Source organism: Strongylocentrotus purpuratus, unplaced genomic scaffold (genome assembly GCF_000002235.5).
Source record: "Strongylocentrotus purpuratus isolate Spur 01 unplaced genomic scaffold, Spur_5.0 spur5_scaffold_2, whole genome shotgun sequence".
NCBI classification, from domain to species: domain Eukaryota; kingdom Metazoa; phylum Echinodermata; class Echinoidea; order Camarodonta; family Strongylocentrotidae; genus Strongylocentrotus; species Strongylocentrotus purpuratus.
The window spans coordinates 32,199,787-32,224,021 of NW_022145605.1; the positions used below are offsets into that span (position 1 = coordinate 32,199,787).

Below are 24,235 nucleotides of genomic sequence, written 5' to 3' on the forward strand. Positions count from 1 at the left end.
ATTCGGAAAAAGTTACAAATCTGTATTCAAATCCGGGATTCAAATGCCCCCTTCTCAGCTCCATGATGGTAATTTCTTCTCCTCCTCCTCATATTCTTCTTCTTATCATCATTATTACTATTATCCTCTCTTAAGTCTTTCTTTCTTTCTCTCTACCTTTCTTTCTTATTTTTTCCTCTTAAACTTACAGTTTGACTTTTGGACCGGTGTTACGAGAATCCCCGGCCACCCTGTCGACGTAATGGTACAACCCAATAGTCAGGACACTCTACGCATGCTCCTGAAGCAGGAGAAGTTGGACTTTGACATTATAATTGATGACGTCAACACACTGGTATCCAATCAAATGGCTGAGATTCTTGCGAGGCAAGACGGAGAGCAGTCCTTTGGTACACGTTTGGCCAACTTTGACTACAATGTTTATCATACTTATGAAGAGGTAACAATTGATGCATAAGCCTTTTAATGAATTGCTATCATAAATTTAATTGCGTAATATAACTAAATATATAAATTATTTCGGTAAATGATTATTACTGAAACCTATTTTCATGATACAAGATTGATAGTTTTTTAAAACATGTGAAAATGTCAACAACAAAAATGTGCCAATATTCTTTTTTTTACTACGAAAGAATTTTCAGCTCATAAATCACTGCTTTTTTGTTTAAGGTCTCATAAAGTGAGTTTGAATAATTAAATTTAGAAGTACAAGCAATGATGTGATGGCTCGATATTTGTTGGGGGGGGGGGCTGCTTTTCGGAAAATTATGGAGTACAGCAAAATGTGTTGGGTATACGTTTTAAGAGATATTTTCCCATGCCATTTTCTATTTAACTGAACAGATCCAGGAGTGGGTTGATTACATGGTGGATAAATACAGCGCGACCCTGCAGATTTCTTCATTCCTGCTCGGAAACTCCTACGAAGGACGAACCATCCAAGGCATAAAGGTAACATGAGTTTCAACAAGGGCGTAGGGAAGCAAGGGGCAACGTACCCTAATGTGACCAGAAAGAAAACATACGATGACAGCCATGATGTTGATGATGATGGTGATGATGATGATGATGATGATAGTGGTGATAAAGTTGATGATGATGATGAGGAGGAGGAGGAGGAGGAGGCGGAGGAAAAGATGAAAATGATGATGAGGTAATGATGATGTTGTTGTTGATGATGATGATAATAATGATGATGAGATGAAAATTTGATTTGATTGATTGATTTGATTTTGTATGTACCTACTTCAATACATTTTATACAATGATATTTACATATATATGAGAAGAGAAAATAGAGGTTGGAAATATGCAAAGCTGACCGTTTTCAGAATGATTAAACTTAAAGATGAAAAATATCAATATCCAAGAAACCTGTATCGGCTATATACCTACCTATGTGCTTATTTTGAGATTCGTTCACTTTCTTAACCTCTGGTCTCCCTCCGAGTATAGATTCGAGGAGCTGGAAGCCAATCAACAAACCCACCAGCTGTCTGGTTTGAGGGTGGTATTCACGCTCGAGAATGGGTTTCACCAGCTACTGTCATGGGATTCACCCAAAAGGTAGATAAAGAGTGAGAGAGAGAGAGAGAGAGAGAGAGAGAGAGAGAGAGAGAGAGCAAGCGAGAGAGAGAGAGAGAGAGAGGGGGAGGAAAGAGAAGGGAGAAGAGAGACAGACAGACATACATAAAGACAGAGATAGGGTTGGTATTCACGCTCGAGAATGGGTCTCACCAGCTACTGTCATGGAATTCATTCAAAAGGTATATAAAGAGTGAGAGAGAGAGAGAGAGAGAGAGAGAGAGAGCAAGCGAGAGAGAGAGAGAGAGAGAGGAAGGGAGCGAGAGAGAGAGAGAGGGGGGGGGGAGAAAAGAGACGGACAGACATACAGACAGAGATAGGGGTGGTATACATGATAGAGAATGGATCTCAACAGCTTCTGTCAAAAGGTATACAGAGAGTGCGCGCGAGAGAGAGAGAGAGAGAGAGAGAGGGATACAGATATATAGACAGAGAGACACAGAGACAGACAGGTATGGTGGCCCTGAAGGGACATCGCGAATAGACTAAATCGTGAAAAATATGCGATAAAATTCACGATATCGTCAATTTTATCGCATATTTTTCACGAAGAAATTCACGAAATTGACGATATCGTGAACTTTATCGTGAACTTTTCACGATGAAATTGACGATATCGTGAATTTTATCGTGAAAAGTTCACGATATAAAGTTCACGATATCGTCAATTTTATCGTGTACTCTATCGTGTACTCTATCGTGTACTCTCCTGACGGGCGCTTCGTAAACAAAACCAGCCCTAGCTGGGGGAGACAGAGAGAAGGAAAAAAGGGAAAGGGAAAGAGAAGATAAAAGGAAAGAAAGAATAATAAGAAGAAAAGAGGGAAACGGGGGGGGGGCGAAGGGCTCTTGCCTCCTCCTCACTCCCCCCGCCAAAAAAATAAATAAGAGAGAGAGAGAGAGAGAGAGAGAGAAGGGAAAGGGAAAGAAAGAAGAGGAATAAGAGGGAAACAGGGGAAGGGCGAAGGGCTCTTGCCTCCTCCCCCCCCCCCCCCGCCAAAAATAAATAAGAGAGAGAAGGGAAAGGGAAAGAAAATATAAAAGGAAAGAAAGAAGAGGAATAAGAAGGAAAGAGGGAAACGGGGGAAGGGCGAAGGGCTCTTGCCTCCTCCCTCCCCACCCCCCGCCAAAAAAATAAATAAGAGATAGAGATAGAAGGGAAAGGTAAAGGGAAAGAGAAGATAAAAGGAAAGAAAGAAGAGGAAGAAGAACAAGAAAAGAGGGAAACGGGGGCGAAGGGCTCTTGCATCCTCCCGCCCAAAAAATAAATAAGAGAGAGAGAGAGAGAGAGAGAAGGGAAAGAGAATAAAAAAGGAAAGGAAGAAGAATAAGAAGAAAAGAGGGGCTCTTGCCTCCTTCCCCCCTCCCGCGCCAACAAATAAATAGGAGAGAGAGAGAGAGATAGAGAGGATGGAAAGGGAAAGGGAAAGAAAATATAAAAGGAAAGAAAGAAGAAGAAGACGGAAAGAGGGAAACGGGGGAAGGGCGAAAGGCTCTTACCTCCCCCTCCCCCCTCCCGCCATAAAGGGAAAGAGAAGGGAGAGGGAAACAAAATATAAAAGGAAAGAAAGAAGAGGAAAAAGAATAAGAAAAGAGGGAAACAGGGGCGAAGGGCTCTTGCCTCCTTTCTTTTCTTTCTTTTCCTTTCTTTCCTATTCTCCCTCTTTTTCGTTTTTCTCTTTCTTTCTTCTCTTTCCCTTTCCTTCTCTCTCTCTCTCTCTTATTTATTTTTTGGCGGGGGGCGGGGGGACGAGGCAAAAGCCCTTTGCCCCCGTTTCCCTCTTTTCTTCTTCTTCCTCTTCTTTCTTTCCTTTTATCTTCTCTTTCCCTTTCCCTTTCCCTTCTCTCTCTCTCTCTGATTTATTTTTTGGCGGGGGGGGGGAGGGGGGGGCAAGAGTCCTTCGCCCTTCCCCCGTTTTCCTCTTTTCTTCTTCTTCCTCTTCTTTCTTTCCTTTTATCTTCTCTTTCCCTTTCCCTTCTCTCTCTCTCTCTGATTTATTTTTTGGCGGGGAGGGGGGGGGGGTGAGGAGGAGGCAAGAGCCCTTCGCCCCCCCCCCCCGTTTCCCTCTTTTCTTCTTCTTATTCTTTCTTTCCTTTTATCTTCTCTTTCCCTTTCCCTTTTTTCCTTCTCTCTGTCTCCCCCAGCTAGGGCTGGTTTTGTTTACGAAGCGCCCGTCAGGAGAGTACACGATAAAATTGACGATATCGTGAACTTTATATCGTGAACTTTTCACGATAAAATTCACGATATCGTCAATTTCATCGTGAAAAGTTCACGATAAAGTTCACGATACCGTCAATTTCGTGAATTTCTTCGTGAAAAATATGCGATAAAATTGACGATATCGTGAATTTTATCGCATATTTTTCACGATTTAGTCTATTCGCGATGTCCCTTCAGGGCCACCATAGACAGGGAGGGGAAGGGGTTGGGTATTTATGATAGAAAATGAATCTCATCAGCTACTGTCATGGGATTCACTCAAAAGCTAAAGAGAAAAGGAGAAGAGAGAGAGGGGAGAGAGGGCAGGAGTAAGTGTGTGCGTGTGTGCGTGCGTGCGTGTATGCGTGTGTGTGTGTCTGTGTGTGTTTTTGAGAGAGACAGTGAAAGAAGGAGAAGGAGAAGAGAGAGAGAGAGAGGGTGGACAGATGGCGAAATGATTAAAAAAAAAATGAAACAGATCAGAGAGCTAAGAAATAGAGAGAGAGAGAGAGAGAGGGAGAGGGGAGAGTTGGATAATCATGATATATGACGAATTTATTACGTAGCCTAGAGAAGCTATATATAAAAGTAAGGGTCTTCTGATCCTTTGCATTATAATGATAAAACCAATGAGGTTTTCCAATAGCCAGCTTATGAACTACGATATACCACCATCGAAATGTAACGACTTAATTTTCACAAACAAATTAATACATTGTATCTTCCCCATTTCCTTGCAGCTTATTGACGAATATGAAGAAGGGGATCCGCTTGTCCAACGGATGTTTGACAATATCGACTGGTACATCGTCCCTTCTCTGAATGTTGACGGGTACCATCATACGTGGACCCAGGTGAAAGACAGGAGTTATGTCTCTGTAGACGAGAAGATTTGTTCGAGTACAGTTTACAAAACATATTTATTAATTGTCAGGATCCCGATGTATTTAACTAGGCCCAGATTAAGATTTGTAATGTTTAAATACTTTCAAATGAATAACCAAGTGATATTATGTACATGCATATGTATTATTATCGAAACAACAAAGACCAATGACCTATTCCAAGTCAGGTCTGTACAGAAATATATGGAGAGTAATTTCTGGGACTACTTTCTTCTTCACCCTTCGCGAGTTTCGAATGACGGTAAGAAACGGTTGTGGTTTCATTTTTTTCAAGAAACCTAAATTTCGTTGCTTATCCTTACCTCTTCCCCCGTACTGTGCGACTTATCGGGGGTGGGGCGGAGATGATGATGCGACCTATCTTCCTATTTGAAGGAAAAAAGAATGCCTCCCCCTACAAACACTGAAACACACACGTACACACGCGCACGCGCACGAACGCTCGTTCGCACATACGCACACATATTGAAAGTCCCGTTGTCGCTAGTGGAAGTGGAAAGAATACTGAACACTGGAGTGCAACAACATGGCACTGTTGATATATCGGAAAAGGCTCTCTTCTCAAACAAGAAGTCTTGGGTTCAATTATAATTCCTTGGTGGGACGTAATTACATCAATGGACTTTCAGTCATTCTCGACTCGTGTGTATCAAATAGATACCTGGCAAAGCTGGAAGTAATAATGCTTGCAGAATAAGACAAATTCTCCGGATTCTGCCCAAAGTAGAAAAAAAGCCTGGAAAGAAAATAGTTACGCACTATTCCTCACATTCACGGCCACTCTAACCCTAAATCTAACCCTAATCCTAACCCTAACCCAAAGTCTAGCTAACCCTAACCCTAAACTTAACTCTAAACCCTAACCCTAACCCTAACACTGCGTAACTATTCTCATTCAAGGCTTTTTCTACTTTGGGCAGAATCCGCAGAATTACCCAGAACACTCTTAGTGCTGTTGAAACTACTCTGCGTTAATAAAACCATCAAAACAATTATTATGTTTGTTTATTGATATTATCACAGGACCGTATGTGGCGCAAGACTCGATCACCAAACTCAGCATCGGTCTGCAAAGGAACGGACCCTAACAGAAACTGGCCCTATGAGTGGGGAGGTAAGCTTTATATTTAATATAACATAATACTTGTTGGTTATATCGTGGTTTAATTGGAAACCACTCGTTTTTTATAAGCACCCGAAAGCATGTAGAATGGGAAAAGGGGTGGGTAAATGGGGACTAATATGCGTGTGACGTAATTAAGCGCTACAGCTACTATGCGAAACGAAAGGTGGTTTCCTATCTCACGATAATGCTCATCTGTTCATATTGATTATGGTAATCAGTTGATAATTGTTACAGTATCATTTTGTGTTTTGTTTCCTTCCAATCATTTTCCTATTCCAAATTTTGTTCACTTTTATTCACTATTTCCTTGTCTTCGAGTTGAGAAATTATTGATCCTGCATTTTCACCGGTTATCGTTGGCTATTATGCAGTGGCGGATCTATGGGAGAGGGAGCACATGCAAATTCACCTCCACCTCCCCTCCCTGAGCTGCCCACCAAAATAAATTCGCTATACGTTCGATAGATTTTAGAACTCTTTTTATTGTCATATTGAGACATATCTAACCATGTATCTGAGGGACGTGGGGACCTTTTCGTTTAATTTCGGGTGTTTTGGGGGTATGATTTTACATAAAGTAAACAAAAACCTGCGCCTGTGTTGTTGTTGTTTTGTTTTTTGTTTTTTTTGGCAGTGGTTCACTGCGCCATATCTGAACAAGCTTTAAGCCCAACTGCATTACTTATAGCTACTTGCGCCCCCTATAGGGCAAACAATGCCTAATCGGTGCCTGTTGATCCCCCATGATCCCCCTTTTTCTTATGTTGATTGAGAGCTGATCTGATGAGATAACCACCTGCCAGTGACCTTGCAGGGAGGTCTAATCCCCCTGGCTAAACTAGTACAGACGGCCTTTAAATTTCTCATATCCATGTCTACACAGGCGTAGGAGCTAGCAGTTCCCCGTGCTCTGAAACCTACCGCGGGTCTCAGGCTCTCTCCGAGGTCGAAGTGGCAAACGTCGTCAACTTCTTACGGGAGAGGAAGGCGGAGGGACAGGACTTCATGGTGTTCATTGACTGGCACAGCTACTCGCAGCTGATCATTGCACCGTGGTCCTACCTCGAGTCTGACGCTCGCACCGAACACTACGACGAACAGGTGACAGCAATATCATTCAAATTAAAATTAAAATTAAAGTGATTTCAATCGAATTCGATTGAATTCAGTTATGTTAAAATCAGTTTTATTCAATCCAGTTCTATTTGATTCCATTCCATTCACTTCACTTCATTTCACCTCAGTTCAATTCAGTTTTTTCGATTGAATTCAATTTAGTTCAAGTTCAATTCTATTCAAATCAATTTAATTTAGTCCAGTTCCATTCGATTTGATTGAGTACAATTCAGTTTAGTTCAATTTAGTTCGATTCGATTCAAGTCGACTCAATTAAAAATGACTCATGTATCATATATGAGACCGGGCATTTTTCCTCTATTGCTCCTCGCCTGTGGGATTCCCTCCCATCATCTATTCGCGAAATTGACAACCTGGAACACTTCAAAGCTTCACTCAAAACTCACATCTTCCTTCAGACATTTAAATGCTAATTTTATTGGAGGAGCTCGCGCCTTTGAATGTTTTTTTAAAACAGATATATGGCGCCATACAAATGCTGTTCATCATCATCATCATAAACATACAATGTTTGACTGGTATTATAGGCTACACTTCATTTTACATTAAGATCTGGAGAAATTGGACTATAAGCTAGATTATCATATTCCCTTCGGGATGTATAACATTCAGAATTATGCTGCAGGCACTAGTTCTTCTTGTCTTTATTCATTGAAAAGTATAAACCATCTGTCTTGTATATATGAAAATAAAGTAAAATTGGAAAGCGAGGTAGCAATCATTTTATCTTTTATTTATATTCTAATCACTGACAGATGGCGATGGCTGCAGCAATGGCCGACGCCATTAGAGACACACATGGAAAACGGTACGATCATGGAGTTGGCGCTGAAATTCTCTGTAAGTCATGTTATTTACCAAGCATATATAGGGCCATTGTAATTCAATATCCCTTTTCTAAATTTGTTTACAAATCGTCATCATTGATTTGACTTGTTTGTTTTTGCATAGGCCTGTATTTTTGTTTTGTTATCTTTATTACTGGCTTTTGTTTGTATTATAATTTGTATATTATTATTCAGTTCGCACGATCTTTCTGAAAAACCGCCATTTAGGCTGAGACGGGTTACCGTGTTTTGAATTACTGAAATAAATGAAATAAAATTACGTTTCGGGCCTAAGTAAGCGTGGTCATTTTTTAAAAATATTTATTTGTGGAAAATTACAGATGCATCCTCAGGCTCGAGTAAGGACTATGGCTACGCCACGTTTGAACTTGGGGGCGCCATCACCAACGGGGGGCTCGGGGCCAAGTATTCTTACACCGTGGAGCTCCGTGACACGGGCAGATACGGGTTTACACTCCCCGAGAACCAGATACAGCCCACCTATGAAGAGATACACGCTGCCGTGCGAGTTATTGGTGACCGTGTACTCAGCGAGCTTGGCTTGTAAAAGTGCTTGGGTGTTAAACTGAACCATAGCTTTTGATCAAGAAATAAAACATCTGATGTTAGTTAATATGATTTTATGATTGATTTTATCATTAAAGGCAGATACACATGGCTCTACGCATTATTGATGAACGTGTACTCAACGAGCTTATATAACATAGAAAAGAAAAGAATTTTATAAAACCGTAGTTTTTATCAAAATAAAACATAGGATTTTAATTTATAGAGTCTAATGATTAATTGTACCGTTTAGTTATGATGCAATAAACGACTCACGTGCGCGCCATTGGTTAACAGCGAACGCTTTGATTGTACAAAAGCTAAGTCTTAGATGAAAAAATTGGTTTAAAAAAATAGCTTGAAATGATAAAGGATTCAGTGATCAGGATTTATTGCTTATGGTACAATAATTCTACTATAATTAATATAGTCATAATCGGTACCCATAAAATGATAGGCTACGTTTAATCACTCAAAAAAAATCTTAAAGGCACAATCGGGTATCGTCTGAAATGTTTAAACTTTTTGAGTGAATATGGGTTGTAAATGCTTTAAAATCTTTAAAGATGTATAAGAATGAATATTATGAATTGGCAAATGATTAAATGAATTATAGAGTTCAGAATCATCACGAGTTTTAATTCGGAACGAATACAGCTAGTGGTAGTGAAAGAATAGACTGTAGAAAAGGGGAGGAGAGAGAGAGATAGAGAAATAGTGAGAGGGTGTGAGAGAGGGAGAGAGAGAGGCAGAGAGAGAACTAGTAAGTAATGGCAAGCAAGATGGAATGAGAGAGACAGATAAATCTCAACAAACACGATTGTTATGTAAGAAAGAATGAAAGAAAGAAAAAGAAAGAAAGAAAGAATTGAGTCATCATTTCATGGGTCAATCATTATTTTCCAATCATCTTTTCTGATCTTAATCGTGACTATACACTATAGCATGCAACTAAAACAATGTCGCGTAATCGTGAATTCATGAAAAATTCCTTTATATCATTGCGTTTTATGATAAAGTAATTTGTAGACTTTTATCATGTAAATATATATTAACTTTATAAAAACAGATAATACGTATCAGCCTTGTGCTGCATGTCATGTTGTTTTTTTCCAATAAACTAATTCAAATCAATTCAATTCAATGCAACACTAATATGCTACGAATTAAACAGACTATTTTTTAAACTGAGACTTGAACAGAATGCCATATTTGGCATGCAGTTTTTTTTAATCTATATTACACGCGATAGCCCATTTTATCTACCCTAAATGGCAACATATTGTAATATTCACACGACTGTACGCGGATACGAGACTTCCAGATTGTGCTATATACGGCTAATCTGCTGGATCTGAAATCATAATATAGTCCATTTATTGGTCTACAAGCATCTTCAATTATGAGATCTGCGACGGAGTTGATTTTACTCGCTTCCTTGGCTTGCTTCGCCTCGGCGGATTATGAGGGGTAAGCTGAATGCGTGATTAATTAACAAGATTGTAAAACTTTCGAGAATCTACTCAAGTACAATTTCAATACCCTATTGTAGCTGTTGGTCATAATGATGGAAAAATTACTGGGAAAATTCCCCTGTAGAGCCATGCATTATGGTTCAAGGCATGCCCATACAGAGTATTTTGTTATGTTAGAGGTCGGGGCAAAATGCAATGAATTATTGATAATATATTGCTTTTGTTGTTGTTGTATTTGTGGGGGCGGCGACGTACTCTAGCCCCCGCTGCGTACAGTCATGATTCAGTGGCTAAGCAATGGCCTCGTTACTGTGAGCCCCCAGGATCAAAACCGTGTCGATGTGATATATTAGTGCCCTTTTATGAGGCATTAATCCTCATTACTGTCAGTTATGACTTAAGGACGTAGGTCCCCTACTTGAATAGCATAGTAGCATACACCTGATTTAGCATTCACGCAAAACAAACACTCACAAATTATTATTCAATAAAATCTGAGAATGTATACTATTATCTAGATCTATTAGGAATAAATCATTGTCAAAATCATTCCATAAATTGGGGTAAAAATAATTATTCCACCATTATGACCAACAGTGTTTATCCCGTAGAAATCATTTTCGGAATAGTTCATATTATATACGTCACTGTCATGTTCGCACATTGCAATAGGTGGCGTACAATATTCGCCTTAGGTTAATTTTCGAAAGCCTTTGCGATCGTGCCAATGGTCTTTTGCCTATCTATTTTACATTTCTTTATAATCATTATCATGTTTGCCTTCAGTTATTCATTCATGTGGGCCTTTATCTGCGTATTGGATAAGTAATGATTAGAAGAACATGCAGGAATATATAGATAGGCAACGATGTATAAGCCTACTTTAGTAATCTTGATCATGAAGGTTTTCCAAACACTGCTTAAGTCCAGTTTGAACATGCATGAAGCAGTTTTCACATAAAATACTTTACTATAGTTACATGTATAACGTTCTGTGTTATTTTCAGCGATAACTATTGTGTCGCGTGTAAGCCTTTGTGTTGAAGAGGATTACTTCCTGTCAGCGGAATTCCTGCGATTCTCATATTCTTTATTAATTCGGATCAGTCCGGAACAAAACAAGTTCAGACAAGATCCAATAAATGCCCCGTTCTTAAAGGATCAGAGTGAATGACAAAAAACAACAAAGTTTCATGTTGTTGAATAAATAGTTTTAAGCTCCTCGCACAAAAATGATAATAATAATTAATGTGTGAAATGAGTAATGTCGGCTTAAGTTCAATACTATGTCTAAAAAGGAAAGAAAGATAGAAGAAGAAGAAGAAGAAGAAGAAGAAGGAGGAGGAGGAGGAGGAGAAGAAGAAGAAGAAGAAGAAGAAAAGAACAAACAAACAAACGAGCAAAACCTTCCTTCGAACATATTTCTCGATACAGGTACCAAGTCTGGAGGATAAAGCCAACGACGGAGAATCAAATGCGATGGCTGAGTTACGTCGAAGAAAACATGGCCGATGAGGTAAGAAAAAAGTATATATAGTTTTTCGTACATTAATCATTCATACTAACTTAGGAGGAAGGATATGGCGCGATAGCTCAGTTGGTAGAACAGTGGTCTAGTAATCCGGTGCGCCTAGTGCCCTTTGGTAAGGCATTAATCCTCATTACCATGTCCCTCGGAGAGGACCTAAAGCCGTCGGCCGTCTGGTTGCTTACTAACAAGCATTTATGCTTTCTTAGTAGCCAAGTAAAATAACCACCACACATATATCAGAGTGGTGATCAACTTATCAGCAAATACACACATGTGAACTTTATCTTCACAATTATTGGCATATTAACACGGTTCCATCTATTTCTGAAAAAAATCAACTCGAGAGCAATTTCAATACCCTATTGTACTCCCATAGAAATCGTGTTCGAATTACCAATGCGTCATTGCCATGTCTGCACATTCAATAGGTGACGTACGTGGCTTTTGAAATTGCCTTAAAATTTGTTTTTTTCCTTCAAAGTAGTTACGGTCGTTTTTATTATTCATTTGTTCATTCATTCATTACATCATTTAGATTATTACCAACATTTCAAGATCAGTGTTTTTCAGCTTGACAATAACTATACATTTTGTAATTGAGCCAACATATGGCAAAAGCTAGTTGAGATTAGCCTCATCCTAGAAACTTTTCTTAATAGTTTAATTTACTATACCCAAATTTGAACCAACATGTATTTACAATAAAAGAAAAACATGATATCTTAAATGAATATCTCGTTATTATCTCATGTGAAATGTACCACCTGTTCCGCTTAGCATAGCATAGTTGTTTGATATAGATAAACAGATAAAGTTGACTATGTCGACATACTCTATTTATGAGAGCCATCTCGTGTAGTAGAGACGAATGGGAATCTATTTATTTTTTAAAGATTCCTGTCAGGCAGGAATCACTTATTTATGATTTCTGAATCCATTTAAATTATAGCGGAATCCACTTCAAGTTGTACTTAACTCTTTTGAGAGTGGAATCTAATACTACTTTTGATTTTCACTCATGTACATTTTTTGTACGACACATGCTCTTGTGACCACTGCTCAGTGGTCAATTTCCTAAACTATCAGAGTTCCTAACTTTAACCCCAACCCTAAACTTGTGACGAAGTAAAACCCGGAGCAACTGTCGAGGAGAACACAGCCGCAAACCCTCAAATTACCTTTTTGTTTGCAGTTTGACTTTTGGACCGGCATTTCAAGAATTCCCGGCCACCCTGTCGATATAATGGTACGACCCAATGGCCGGGGCACTCTGCGCATGCTCCTGAAGCAGCAGAAGATGGACTTTGAAATTATGATTGATGAAGTCAACAAACTGGTGTCCAATCAAATGGCTGAGATTCTTGCGAGGCGACGAGGAGAGCATTCCATCGGGGCACGTTTAGACAACTTCGACTACAATGTTTACCACACTTATGACGAGGTAAATGACAACATTTACGGTGATCTTGAATATAATATTTTTTATTTGTGAAAGACAACTTACGTTTATAAAGACGTTATCAGATTATGTAAAATATATCTTTTCTTCAAAATGTGAATGATATTAGAAGTGATTAGAAATATGAGCTCAAGTGAATCGATGACTCACAAGACATATCACGACGTTCTTTCTTATTCGAGGACACACATTTTTGTAGAAATATAACACACCGAGGACGATCTGGTAACTTACCGCATAACCGAGGACTATCTGGTAACTTACTGCATAACCGAGGACCTACCTTTTCCGTGCAAATAGAGCAATATTGATAAAATTGATAAATTCATGAACGCATTTTTTATTGCAAGAGGGCCCTGAACTGCAATGTTATATCTAATCTTCTGTTAATCTATTTTCCTATATATTTAATGATAATCGAAAAGATTGATATCACTTTTATGAATTTATTTGATGCGTAAACAGATCCAACAATGGGTAGCTGACATGGCCAGTGAAAACAGTGACATTATCGAACCATTCCTGCTCGGAAAATCATATGAAGGAAGAGAGATCAACGGATTCAGGGTAACCATCTTGACTATTTGTTTGCAAGCTATCCAGGATACAGTTTAATAAAATGTTGATTTTATTCTTAAAGGGATCGTTTAACAATGTTAAATCTGAGATGCACGGCCCTACGTATTACCAGTGTCTGTGATATGGCCTAATATTGAAGCTCTAAAAAAAGTGCACTTCAAATTTATCATAAAGTGCCTCAAAAAAGTAAAATTCTTTGAGTGACCGGTTTTACCATATTCATTTTCCACAATAGATTGTAGTATTATAAAACCGTTAGGAAAACGAATTTTAAATTTGGATTTCCAATCAGAAATATCTTGATAATCAGACAGGCGATCGGCTTGTAAAACTCACGGGGTTCCTGACTGACCTAAAGCTTTGTAATTATCATTGCAGCATGGCTAAATCCAGGATTTTGTTTTAGAATCTGAGACAAAGTTACCTAATCCCTTTAGTCATGAAATGAACGATTGAGAAGGAACGTGTAACTAGGCATTTGATTTTGCTAACCCGTAACTAGTCGTCGGCATTCTGAAATCTCAATCAGATATATTTGACTTTTTCTCCACACCCCCCCCCCCCCCCCCCCCCCCACAAGATCCGAGGAACTGGAAGCCAGTCTGCTAACCCACCAGGTGTCTGGTTTGAGGGCGGTATTCATGCTCGAGAATGGGTCTCACCATCTACTGTCATGGGATTCACTCAAAAGGTAGATAAAGAGTGAGTGTCTGTGAGGGGAATAAGAAAAAGGAAAAAGTTTAACAAATCGCAAGAACCAAAGGCTGATAAAGCTATCTAATTTCACACTGCAAAGTAAATATTTCAATTGATAATTATTAAAGTGATCTAGATTACCAAAGTGAAACACTTGCACAATTACGATAATATTTAAATTAAACTGAACTTGAATTGTAGAAAGAAAATAAAATCATACGAAGATGAAAATATTTAAAAGGCAGTTAAACGGAAGGGCACTGTAAATAGTTAAATAAACCTTTAGATATCATATCGGATGTTCTTAAATTTCTCCTGGAAACTGTTTATGTCTTCATTGTTTTCTTTAAGCTTATAGACCAATACCGGTTAAACGAGGATCTTGCTGTGAGGATGTTTGATAATATAGACTGGTACATCGTTCCTTCTCTGAATGCCGACGGGTACAGCTACACATGGACAAACGTAAGAGTGGGGATAGTTAAGACAAGCCCAGTCTCATATTTCGGATGACGACGAATATGAGCGAGTCCACGATATTTTGTCACATACGTTACCACCGTCGTCTATAGTATTCAAATATGGACTGCTTTGAGGGGCACAGTTATAGGTAGATGTTGTGTGTCCGGACATGCGGTTGCGTATCTGAACAATTATTTAAAACAGCAATTTGAAGAAGCTTACAAGCAATAGTTCATAAATCTTCTAAAACTTATGTTGGAAAATATTATATTGGGACAAATATTCATGATGGTCAGTGCTATTTATTCAATATATTTTGTTTAATTAAATCTCAAGGCAAAAGAGATGGTTTTATTTTTGTTAGGTGTCCGGCCACCCAACCCCCCATCATAAAACTATAACCCAAGGTGATCTAGAAACTATACGAAGTTGAGGGGACATAGTGCAGGCTCGAGATCACCGAGGAGCTGTAGTTTAAACGGGACCCGAAAATTCAGCAGTCAATATTAGTTTCATATACCGCATCTCACGTTTGGATTCTCAAAAAGACAATGAATTAAGTTAATTTAATCTAAATCTAAGAGAAGCGCGCGTATATAATGCGTGCATCCATTGTTGGCTTCATGAGCAGGTACGTAGTCACGGGGGGGGGGGCACGTGCACGTGCCCCCCCCCCCAAAAAAAAAAAAAATTCTCAAGATCGGTTGAACTTTTTTAGACCCCTCCCCAGGACGTCAATCGATTACATGTATGTGCTGCCCCCCCCCCCCCCAAAAAAAAAAAAACCCATCAAACTCTGGCTACGGCCCTGTTCATGAGCACCTGTAGTCCAGAACCTGGCCTATTTAATTTTGATCTCCACCCGGATCTCCACCACACCAACGCAATTATTAACTTGCTGCCAGCCGGAGATGGCGTGATCATTAAATTAGGACGCCCGGCGAAAAAAAATATAGGCTGGGCTCCTGAGCGTATATGAGTTCGTTGATAACGCCATCTTCGGTGGCTTGAATCATTTATAGGGAATATGATAATGAAGAACCGGCCAGATTCTGGACTAGAGCATTTATTGCGTCCGGACGTCCCTGCATCGTATGCGCGAGTAGAACTGTGCCCGGTCAATATTTATTGCTTTTCTGCCTAGCAGTCGGTAGTGAATTTCATGCCTAGAGTTTTGACCAATCAGAGGGCGAATTGTATTACACCCCATGATACTGTCAAGTTAGCCCTGCTATAAAGCTGGGATCAATAACAAGGAAAATTACAAATGCGGTGTTCATTTTTTGTTGTTTATTTGTCTTTTTCATTGGTAACGTATGGAACTGCAAATGGATCTTGGACCTGCCGATAAATACATGATATTATATGAACTACATCATCACAGTAGCGAAGGTTAATGGTCATTATTTAAGTGTACTAAAGTAGGGGGAGGTTGGAGGACACGCCCCACCCTAAGATTAAAGATTCAAGAACCAAGATTCAAAAATCGTATCAAAATTATAGAAAATGATGGTGTAAAAGGGAAGGGGAATTATTAAGGATCGTGTAAAAAGGAAAGTATGACCCTTTTCTAGACCTTTCTAAAAACAAAAAATTATTAAGTTCATACTAAGTCTTGAAACCAACGACGCGGAGCCACGAAGAAACGGAGTGAGTAAAATGTTTGTGAAAACTTTTCAAAGGTTTGAGCATGTTAAGAAACAGGGTTAGAGGAAGGAATCTTTCCACAAAAAAGCATGGAAATTAATGAGCGTATGAATAACTTTATAAGCAGAAGAGTTAACTTTACTTGAAAAATACCATTACTCATGTTGTTGTTTTTGCAGGACCGTTTGTGGCGCAAGACCCGTTCACCCAATGCAGGTGCTGCCTGCACCGGTACAGATCCAAACAGAAACTGGCCTTATCAGTGGGGAGGTACATACTTTTATCATAGTTTTCAATTCTCGAATTTTACACAGATATTCAAGAGAATTGAACCGATGGAAAGATTATTCTTTTGCTCTGTACATTTCATTTCATTAGTTTCCCCCTCCTTCTATCCACCTCTCTTGGAGATCTTCGAATATTACTACACTGTTAAAAGGTTGGGCAATATCTTTTCAACACTTTGCCCAACGTTGTGCCAATAGTCAACCCCACCATCTATTGGGCAATATTTTGCCCAGCGGTATTGGTAAACGTAAGTACCCTACTTCACACGTGCATAATTGTTTCGTATTTAGACCAAAATTTGGGCAAAGATATGACCCTTCAACTGCCCGTCTACGGTAGCCCACTTGTTGGGAAAATCTTGACCAACTGTTGGGCAAAATACGAAAATATTGCCCAATAGATGGTTGGGTTGACTATTGGCAAAGTGTTGGAAAACATTGCCCAACCTTTTCACAGCGTACCACTACTTCGACTACTACTACTACTACTACTGCTGCTGCTGCTTCTGCTACTACTACTACTACTACTACTACTACTACTACTACTACTACTTCTATACTACTACTACCAATACTACTACTACTACTACTACTACTACTACTACTACTACTACTACTACTACTAACATTGCTGCTGCTACTATACGTCTACTACTGTCTTCTGCTACAAACACTGCAACTTACAATAATCCTAGGACTGGACCTAACCAAAAACCCATTTCAGCCCTAAGCCTGGTCCTATACTTTTCGCAAATTAATTCAAGCCCGGATCAGTTGCCGGCTTGTCGCGGGAACATATGCCGGGTCACTGATTGTTGGGTTTGGTCTTCTTAAAGGCCACGTCTTACTGGAAGATAGTATTAATATTTAAATTTCAACCCGATTGCTGCTGTTATTAAATTTGGCTTTGTGTGTTTCGTCCTTTTTTAGGCGTCGGAACCAGCCCATGGCCGTGCTCGGACATCTATCACGGTTCTGAGGCTCTCTCCGAGGTCGAAGTCGCTAACGTCGTCGCGTTCTTACGAAAGAAGAAGGCCGAGGGACAGGACTTCATGGTGTTCATTGACTGGCACAGTTACTCACAGGTCATCATCTCACCGTGGTCCTACCTCGACTCAGATCCTCGTACGGAGGACTACGATGACCAGGTAATATTATTACATTTTTTAGTTATCTGATTTGTTTCGTCATGCCTTGTAATAATTTACTTTTCATTAAATTGTTCAGTGCTTTACATTGGCCGTTTTCTCAATCCTCATATCCTTAAGAAAAACATAGTCGAATCATTATATCGAGAACGTTCTTTTTGTGTAAAAATATCTACTTTCTTCAAATTGTTTCTTTTATGTATTATGTAAGTAAAATAATGAAATAGACAAACAAATCTATCATAATCATGTTTGTTCATTTTACCTTATGATTTAGATGACAATGGCTATTGCAATGAGTGATGCTATTTTGGCCACTTCGCAGAAAGTGTATGGTTACGGTGCGGGAGCAGAAATCTTGTGTAAGTCAATACGAATCTAGTGGGAACAGCGTGGTTTATCGGTGAAGGCTCTTATACGAGAGGTCTCGGGTTCGGTCCTTGCTCGGTGCTCACTTTCTTGATCAATTCGTTTTACCCACATCAGTCTGTGTCTCTTGGCCAAGGTGTATTAAATGTGTACCTAGCAATGCTGAGGTAAATATTAATTACAGCCTTTACAGGACCCGTAGGAAGGGAAGTATTAATGCCATGGTCACAACCGGCCGTACACCTCACTACGTCTGCTCTGCGACGAATTTCGTATAGAAAGTCAAAAAATTGTATTCTAAAATACTAAATTTAACATGCTTAGTAATCAAATTTAACTCCGATTGTATCGTTCAAATGGCCTAGTGTATTTTCACCCGAGGCTTATCGCAAAGTTTTTATCCATTAATAAGTTTGAAATAATAAGTGATCAAGATGATGATATAGATGATGTTGATAATGAAGATGTTGATGTTGATAAATATAGCAGAAGTAGTAGTAGTAGTAGCAGTACTAATAGTACATGTAGTAATATGTATGGATATTGTTGTGAATTGTCTAATTTATAGTTTTGTGTCGGAGTCAGGCCTTAACTGAATTGTATTTTCACAAAGAAAGGACGAATGATGAACACTATCGTTGTCTGCAAACATCTTACATTAAAAAAATTCCTTCTCCCTTTTCTCCTCTTCTTCTTCTTCTTCTTCTTCTTCTTCTTCTTCTTCTTCCTCTTCTTCTTCTTCTTCTTCTTCTTCTTCTTCTTCTACTTCTTCTTCTTCTTCTTCTTCTTCTTCTTCTTCTTCTTCTTCTTCTTCTTCTTCTTCTTCTTCTTCTTCTTCTTCTTCTTCTTCTTCTTCTTCTTCACAGACCCCGCAGCAGGCTCGAGCAAGGATTGGGGCTACGCCTCTTTCTTAGAAAATCGGGGCGACACTGTAGGGGGGCTTGGGGCCAAGTATTCTTACACGGTGGAGCTCCGTGACACGGGCGAGTACGGGTTCCTTCTCCCTGAGGACCAGATACAAGACACCTACGACGAGATTCACGCTGCCGTGCGCGCCATTGGCACCCATGTCCTCAACGAGCTTGGCCTATGAAAACAGCCTAGACTCTCGACCACCAACACCAATCATGGGTTATGTTTCTGATATTCAATCATGTTTCTCTCTCTCTCTCTCTCTCTCTCTCTCTCTCTCGCTCTTAAACTTATGGGGCGTTGCAAGGATTGATCGAATTAATTTCGTATCATACCTTGTTGTAATATAATTGTTTTATCGATGTTAACATCATGTGATTCTGCTATATGCATGTGGTGGAGCTGAACGTTAGAGGACAACAGTGACTTTTAAAAAAATATATAAATCCTGCTCTTATCCAATATTCATGATCTAATAGCGGCAAAATTTATCAGAATTCTGATCTCACTTGTAAACGTAGTTATCTAAGCCACGTGGCATTGAAATGGGCCAGGTTTTAACCGTCGAAATCTTGGGAGTATTAACGCATGTCATAATAGCATGAACGAAGAGGACAATATATCTTTTTTTGTAACGCGTCAATTCGAAGGCAATATCAACAGCCTATAGAAATACAGTTCGGATTATGTAATATTTTTGTTGCCTTATTTTGATTTTGATTCTCGAAAGTCTTTGCGATCATAATAGTTCGATAAATAAAGAAATGGCGTTACCGCTTTGATTGTGGTCTTCGGCTCCTAATATTAAGATATCCACGTTACTTATCACAGTGCTAAACATATTATACCTTTCATCGAAATCAATAAATGAACGTGAATGTTAATCCACGTATAAATGACAGTCAGTATATTCATTTGAGTCATTTGTCTGCAATAACATAAAGAACAATATCAGGTCTTAATAATAATGCATGTAGACTGTGATCCTAAACACATTTTGAATGTAGAAAACTTTTGTAAAAAGTCATACCCAGAACCCAGTGCCAGGTATGAAAATATTTGACAGGAGTGGAACGTTATCACATTTAAATGACTAGGGCGCCATCTTAATTTTCCCGCACACTTTACGATCATCCTGCGTTCTGATTTTTGAAGGAATAGTAATTTTATTTATGAAATATGGACTCTAAACAAATATCGCCCTCCGTATTCAGGTTTTATATAAAAATAAGAATACTAACAATCGAAAGGTGGTGCATTTAAATCTTTTGGTGAGAATTAAAGCCAAATCGACTTCAAATCGTAGAGGATCGTATTATTAATCAGCTGTCAGCAACTTCAATAAGGGAGTTTACAGATAGCACATGGTACAAATGACCCCAAATATCCACAGATCCTTTACACATGGAGAAGTGCCACTTTGAGCATATTAGAATAATAACTGCCAAAGTCCTAGATGTGCTTCATGAATACCTTTTGTTTGCCCTCTTGAAAAGAATACTGCGTATCATAGAATGTACCGTTGGTGCATAAATGAATAATGTTACATAACTTTCATGAGCGCATATCCAGTATTCATCTCTGTGGATTTTACCTTTTTGGTACAAATGACCTTTATCTGCCCATGTGCAGATTGTATCTGTAAACTCCCTTATTCTGAGTCGATTTAGCTTTTCCTCTTCCAAAGAGGATGAAGCATCAAAAACCCTTGAAATTTAGATTTGATCAATAATATTGAATGAATATTAAGGTTTATTGCCATTTGGTCTACAACCAGTTCGTCTACTACCCAAGTCTATTCCCATATAATGTACACCGAGCACATCTAATCTATCCATATGGTCTAACAATAATTTAATCATAAATAATACTTATCCTCAAATGATTATTAGACTTTATGGATAGTAGACGGATTGGGCATTAGACAAACTGGGAATTAGACCGACCGACTTATTGAAGATTAGACCAAATGGAAATTAGACCAAATGTGCATACATTGTGTGCGGGTAAGCCTTGAATCTGATGACCGGGGTAATAGTATATATATCTGTAAGGCGCTTTGATAGGGCCCTCCTGAAAAAGCGCCATATAAGAAATAGTTATTATTATTATTAATGATGAGAAGACGAAATGGTTATTAGGCCAATCAATGGCATGCGGATAGTAGACGGGCTGGGCGTACACCATACGGGAATATATTAATTGGGTAATAGACGAACTGGTTGTAGACCGAACAGCAATTCAGCACTATTCGAATCCTCGATCATTGCGATTGCGTCCATATCAAGTGACGTCGCAAATTCGTCCCAAATCGGATCGTAGTCAAATGTAGTGTGCGGTAGACTGAAAGTTCATCTTATCCCATATAGTAGGATCCGACAAAAATGCAATCCCAAGTTTATTTTGGAAATTCAAACAAATCTAATCTTTCTAATTGAGATGCAGAACAATGATTATGAATATTTAAAAACCGAAATTTTGCCATCGTGAGCCTTCTTTTCGGAGTGATAAAGACCAAATCGGTTTCAAATCATAGACAGTCGCACGACGAGTCTGATGATACTACGAACATTCTTCGGTTTCCTGCCCAAAAAGAGACTTGCATTGCTCCGACATTTCGATTCTACTATTCATGTTTCTTGAGTGTTCATATCAATGATATTGCAAGTTATTGAAAAACACCATTCGTCAAATACATTTATTTTCCATTTTAAAATAGGTTAAAACAACAAGGTTAAAAAACGTAAAAGCAAAACGAAACAAAGGTGAAGGCCGAGAGCAACACTCAATACAAGATGTCATAAAACCAACCGACCAAACCGACAAACAATATGCTATATTCGTGAGAGTCCCGTGAATGTTAAAGGCCCTATCCGATGAAAATAAAACTTGATATCAATGGAAAACTGAATTAATGTTTAATACAGATATAAAGGAATAAAAAGTATTACCCTTTCATTATTGCACAAAAGCAAATTAAAACCTTATTTTCAACACCCCTCCAAATTACGGGTCAACATGGGTCAACTTTGCCAAAGTTACAGGGACGACATAACATGTGAATTCCATCGGTTCATCTATATAGCTGAGGCGATGAGCCGTGCTTAATTAATGCAAAGTCATTGTGAATATGCGTACCTTACATAAAATGATGTCCTCAAGTCGATAGCAAGTTTTAGGGTCGACAATTTCCGATTTTCTAAGCTTTGGATTTTGAGTTTTCAGAGAGCTGATACTCCTCTGACTGAAACTAAAATGGCATTTAATTGATGTTGTCGTAACCTACGGCTTATAAGCTTTCCGTTGATGTATAATTCATCTGTTCCATTTTTCAGTTCGGATATGGTTTTTAAAGGTTTACTCTTTGTTTGTCATGAAGTGGGAGTATGTGTTTTTTAAATAAATAAACCCTCGATGGTGTTCATCCGTAAATATATTTCACCTCATGCTGTCAGTCGCGCGTCCATGAAATCAATGTGAAATAAATCGGGGACTATTTCCTCTACCCCCCCCCCCCTCCCCCCTTCTCTCTCTCTCTCTCTATCCCTCCCTCTCTCTCTCTCTCTCTCTCTCTCTATTCCTCCCTCTCCCACTCTCTTCCTCTGTCTGGATCCACAAGTGCTCTATAATTTCGAGAATGGCGTGTTTAAACTCCGTTGCTATATCGGGGTAAAGTGTAAGGTTGCCATGGACTGAGGTTAACCATAAATTGGTTAGCATACCACATGTTTTTCGATTGTTTTGTGATTAACGATGATACTGAGATGATAATAATAACGATAATAATTATAATAATTTTCGAAATAATTATGATAATAATAATGATGATAATGATAATGTAATTATAATGATGATGATGATGATGATGATGATGATGATGATGATGATGATAAAAATAACAACAATAATAATAATGATAGTAATAATGATAATACTGATGATGATAATAATGATAATGATAATGTTAATATTCATAATAATCTGGGATTTTATAGCACTTAATACATCGACGATCTCTGCAAGTGTTTTTGTAAATATCTAATATAATTCAATCAAAATATATGGACCAATGGAGTACATAGCATATTATTGGAGTAGGTCGGGGGCTATTCCCACAATATGTGCGCTTAGTATTTTAAATAACCAAAGATAATAAGAAGAAGATGTACAGAAGAAACACTGCCCATATTGACAATGATACATAAATTATGTATAATGATACAGATAGCTTTCTTTTATTATTGATATCGCTCCTGTCCGTTTCGCCGCGCCGCTCCTGATCGGCTCAAACATTATAACCATGATCATGATATAAATCGGCTAAAAAAGGGCACTTATCTGGTACCCATTCTAACAAATAAAATATTCTTCCGCTGTGCAGATGTTTGCATGATTCTTTTTGTTGTATCCTGGCTTTTTGGCCTTCAACTTGTTGACAGCTTAACACGTTATTGTTTGGATCTTATGCGTGGGTGATCTTCAAGTTTGCGGATCTAATTGGAGAGAAAAACAAATATTTGTGGAACAGTGGCAGTCTTCTTGAAGTCTACTTTCAGCCATGCCGCCCTTGACCGGTCCACTGTAAGCATGCAGAGCGATCACAATTGAAAACTTACAAAGAGAGAAATGCCCTGTGCATCAGAGATTCTTTGTGGTAATATATGTTATAGACACGTAGTCTATTTTTATGGCATTGACCAGTTCACACTTCTCCAGCAGTCTACTAGAAAGTCACTTGTTTCAAAATCAGATCAGAAACCAAAATAATTTACTAAAGGAAACCAGGTCAGTGTTAAGGATGTTTTCGTAATCCAAATACAAGATTGTTGATAGCATTACGTTTGTGGATCAGCAATTAAGTGACTATACGCCCTTTCGGAATCAGTTTAGATAAGCAACACTCCCTCTCTCTAATAATCTAGCGATGATGATGATGATAATACATGTATCAGTAATAATCAGAATAATTATTCTTATTATAAGATTTATATAGCCGGCCCCTTCATAATGTCAATATCCCTCTAAAGTTTCTGGTTCACCGCTACGCCATAGGGCGCCATGCACTGTTCAAAATGGAAAGTGTATGTTCTGCCAGTAGATTCTCTCATCGTAAGGATATATATATATATATATACAGTCGAACCTGTCTATAGCGACCACTCGAGGGAAACACAAAAAGTGGTCTTTGCAGACAGGTTCCTTTTTAAATTAGTACATGTTTCAATGATAAATCATTATCAAGATAAACAAAAGATGCGGTCTTTGTAGACAGTCACTAAAGCAGGTTTGACTATATTTATATATATTTATACAATTTC

General features: G+C 38.6%; 2 protein-coding genes across 2 annotated transcripts; both read left to right on the plus strand.

Annotated features, from left to right (window-relative positions):
* The first annotated feature begins 241 nt into the window (after positions 1–241).
* On the plus strand, positions 242–8,540 carry LOC115926483 (carboxypeptidase B-like). The gene is made up of 8 exons (XM_030991233.1): positions 242–439; positions 847–954; positions 1,459–1,569; positions 4,531–4,644; positions 5,719–5,809; positions 6,705–6,922; positions 7,714–7,798; positions 8,127–8,540. The coding sequence occupies exons 1-8, from the start codon at positions 242–244 to the stop codon at positions 8,351–8,353; spliced, it is 1,152 nt and encodes a 383-aa protein (XP_030847093.1). The 3' UTR covers positions 8,354–8,540.
* Positions 8,541–9,675: 1,135 nt separating this feature from the next.
* Positions 9,676–19,196, plus strand: LOC582373 (carboxypeptidase B). The gene is made up of 10 exons (XM_011666505.2): positions 9,676–9,822; positions 11,262–11,343; positions 12,551–12,799; positions 13,283–13,384; positions 13,977–14,087; positions 14,444–14,557; positions 16,381–16,471; positions 17,419–17,636; positions 17,914–17,998; positions 18,872–19,196. The coding sequence occupies exons 1-10, from the start codon at positions 9,755–9,757 to the stop codon at positions 19,096–19,098; spliced, it is 1,347 nt and encodes a 448-aa protein (XP_011664807.2). The 5' UTR covers positions 9,676–9,754; the 3' UTR covers positions 19,099–19,196.
* The last annotated feature ends 5,039 nt before the right edge of the window (positions 19,197–24,235 follow it).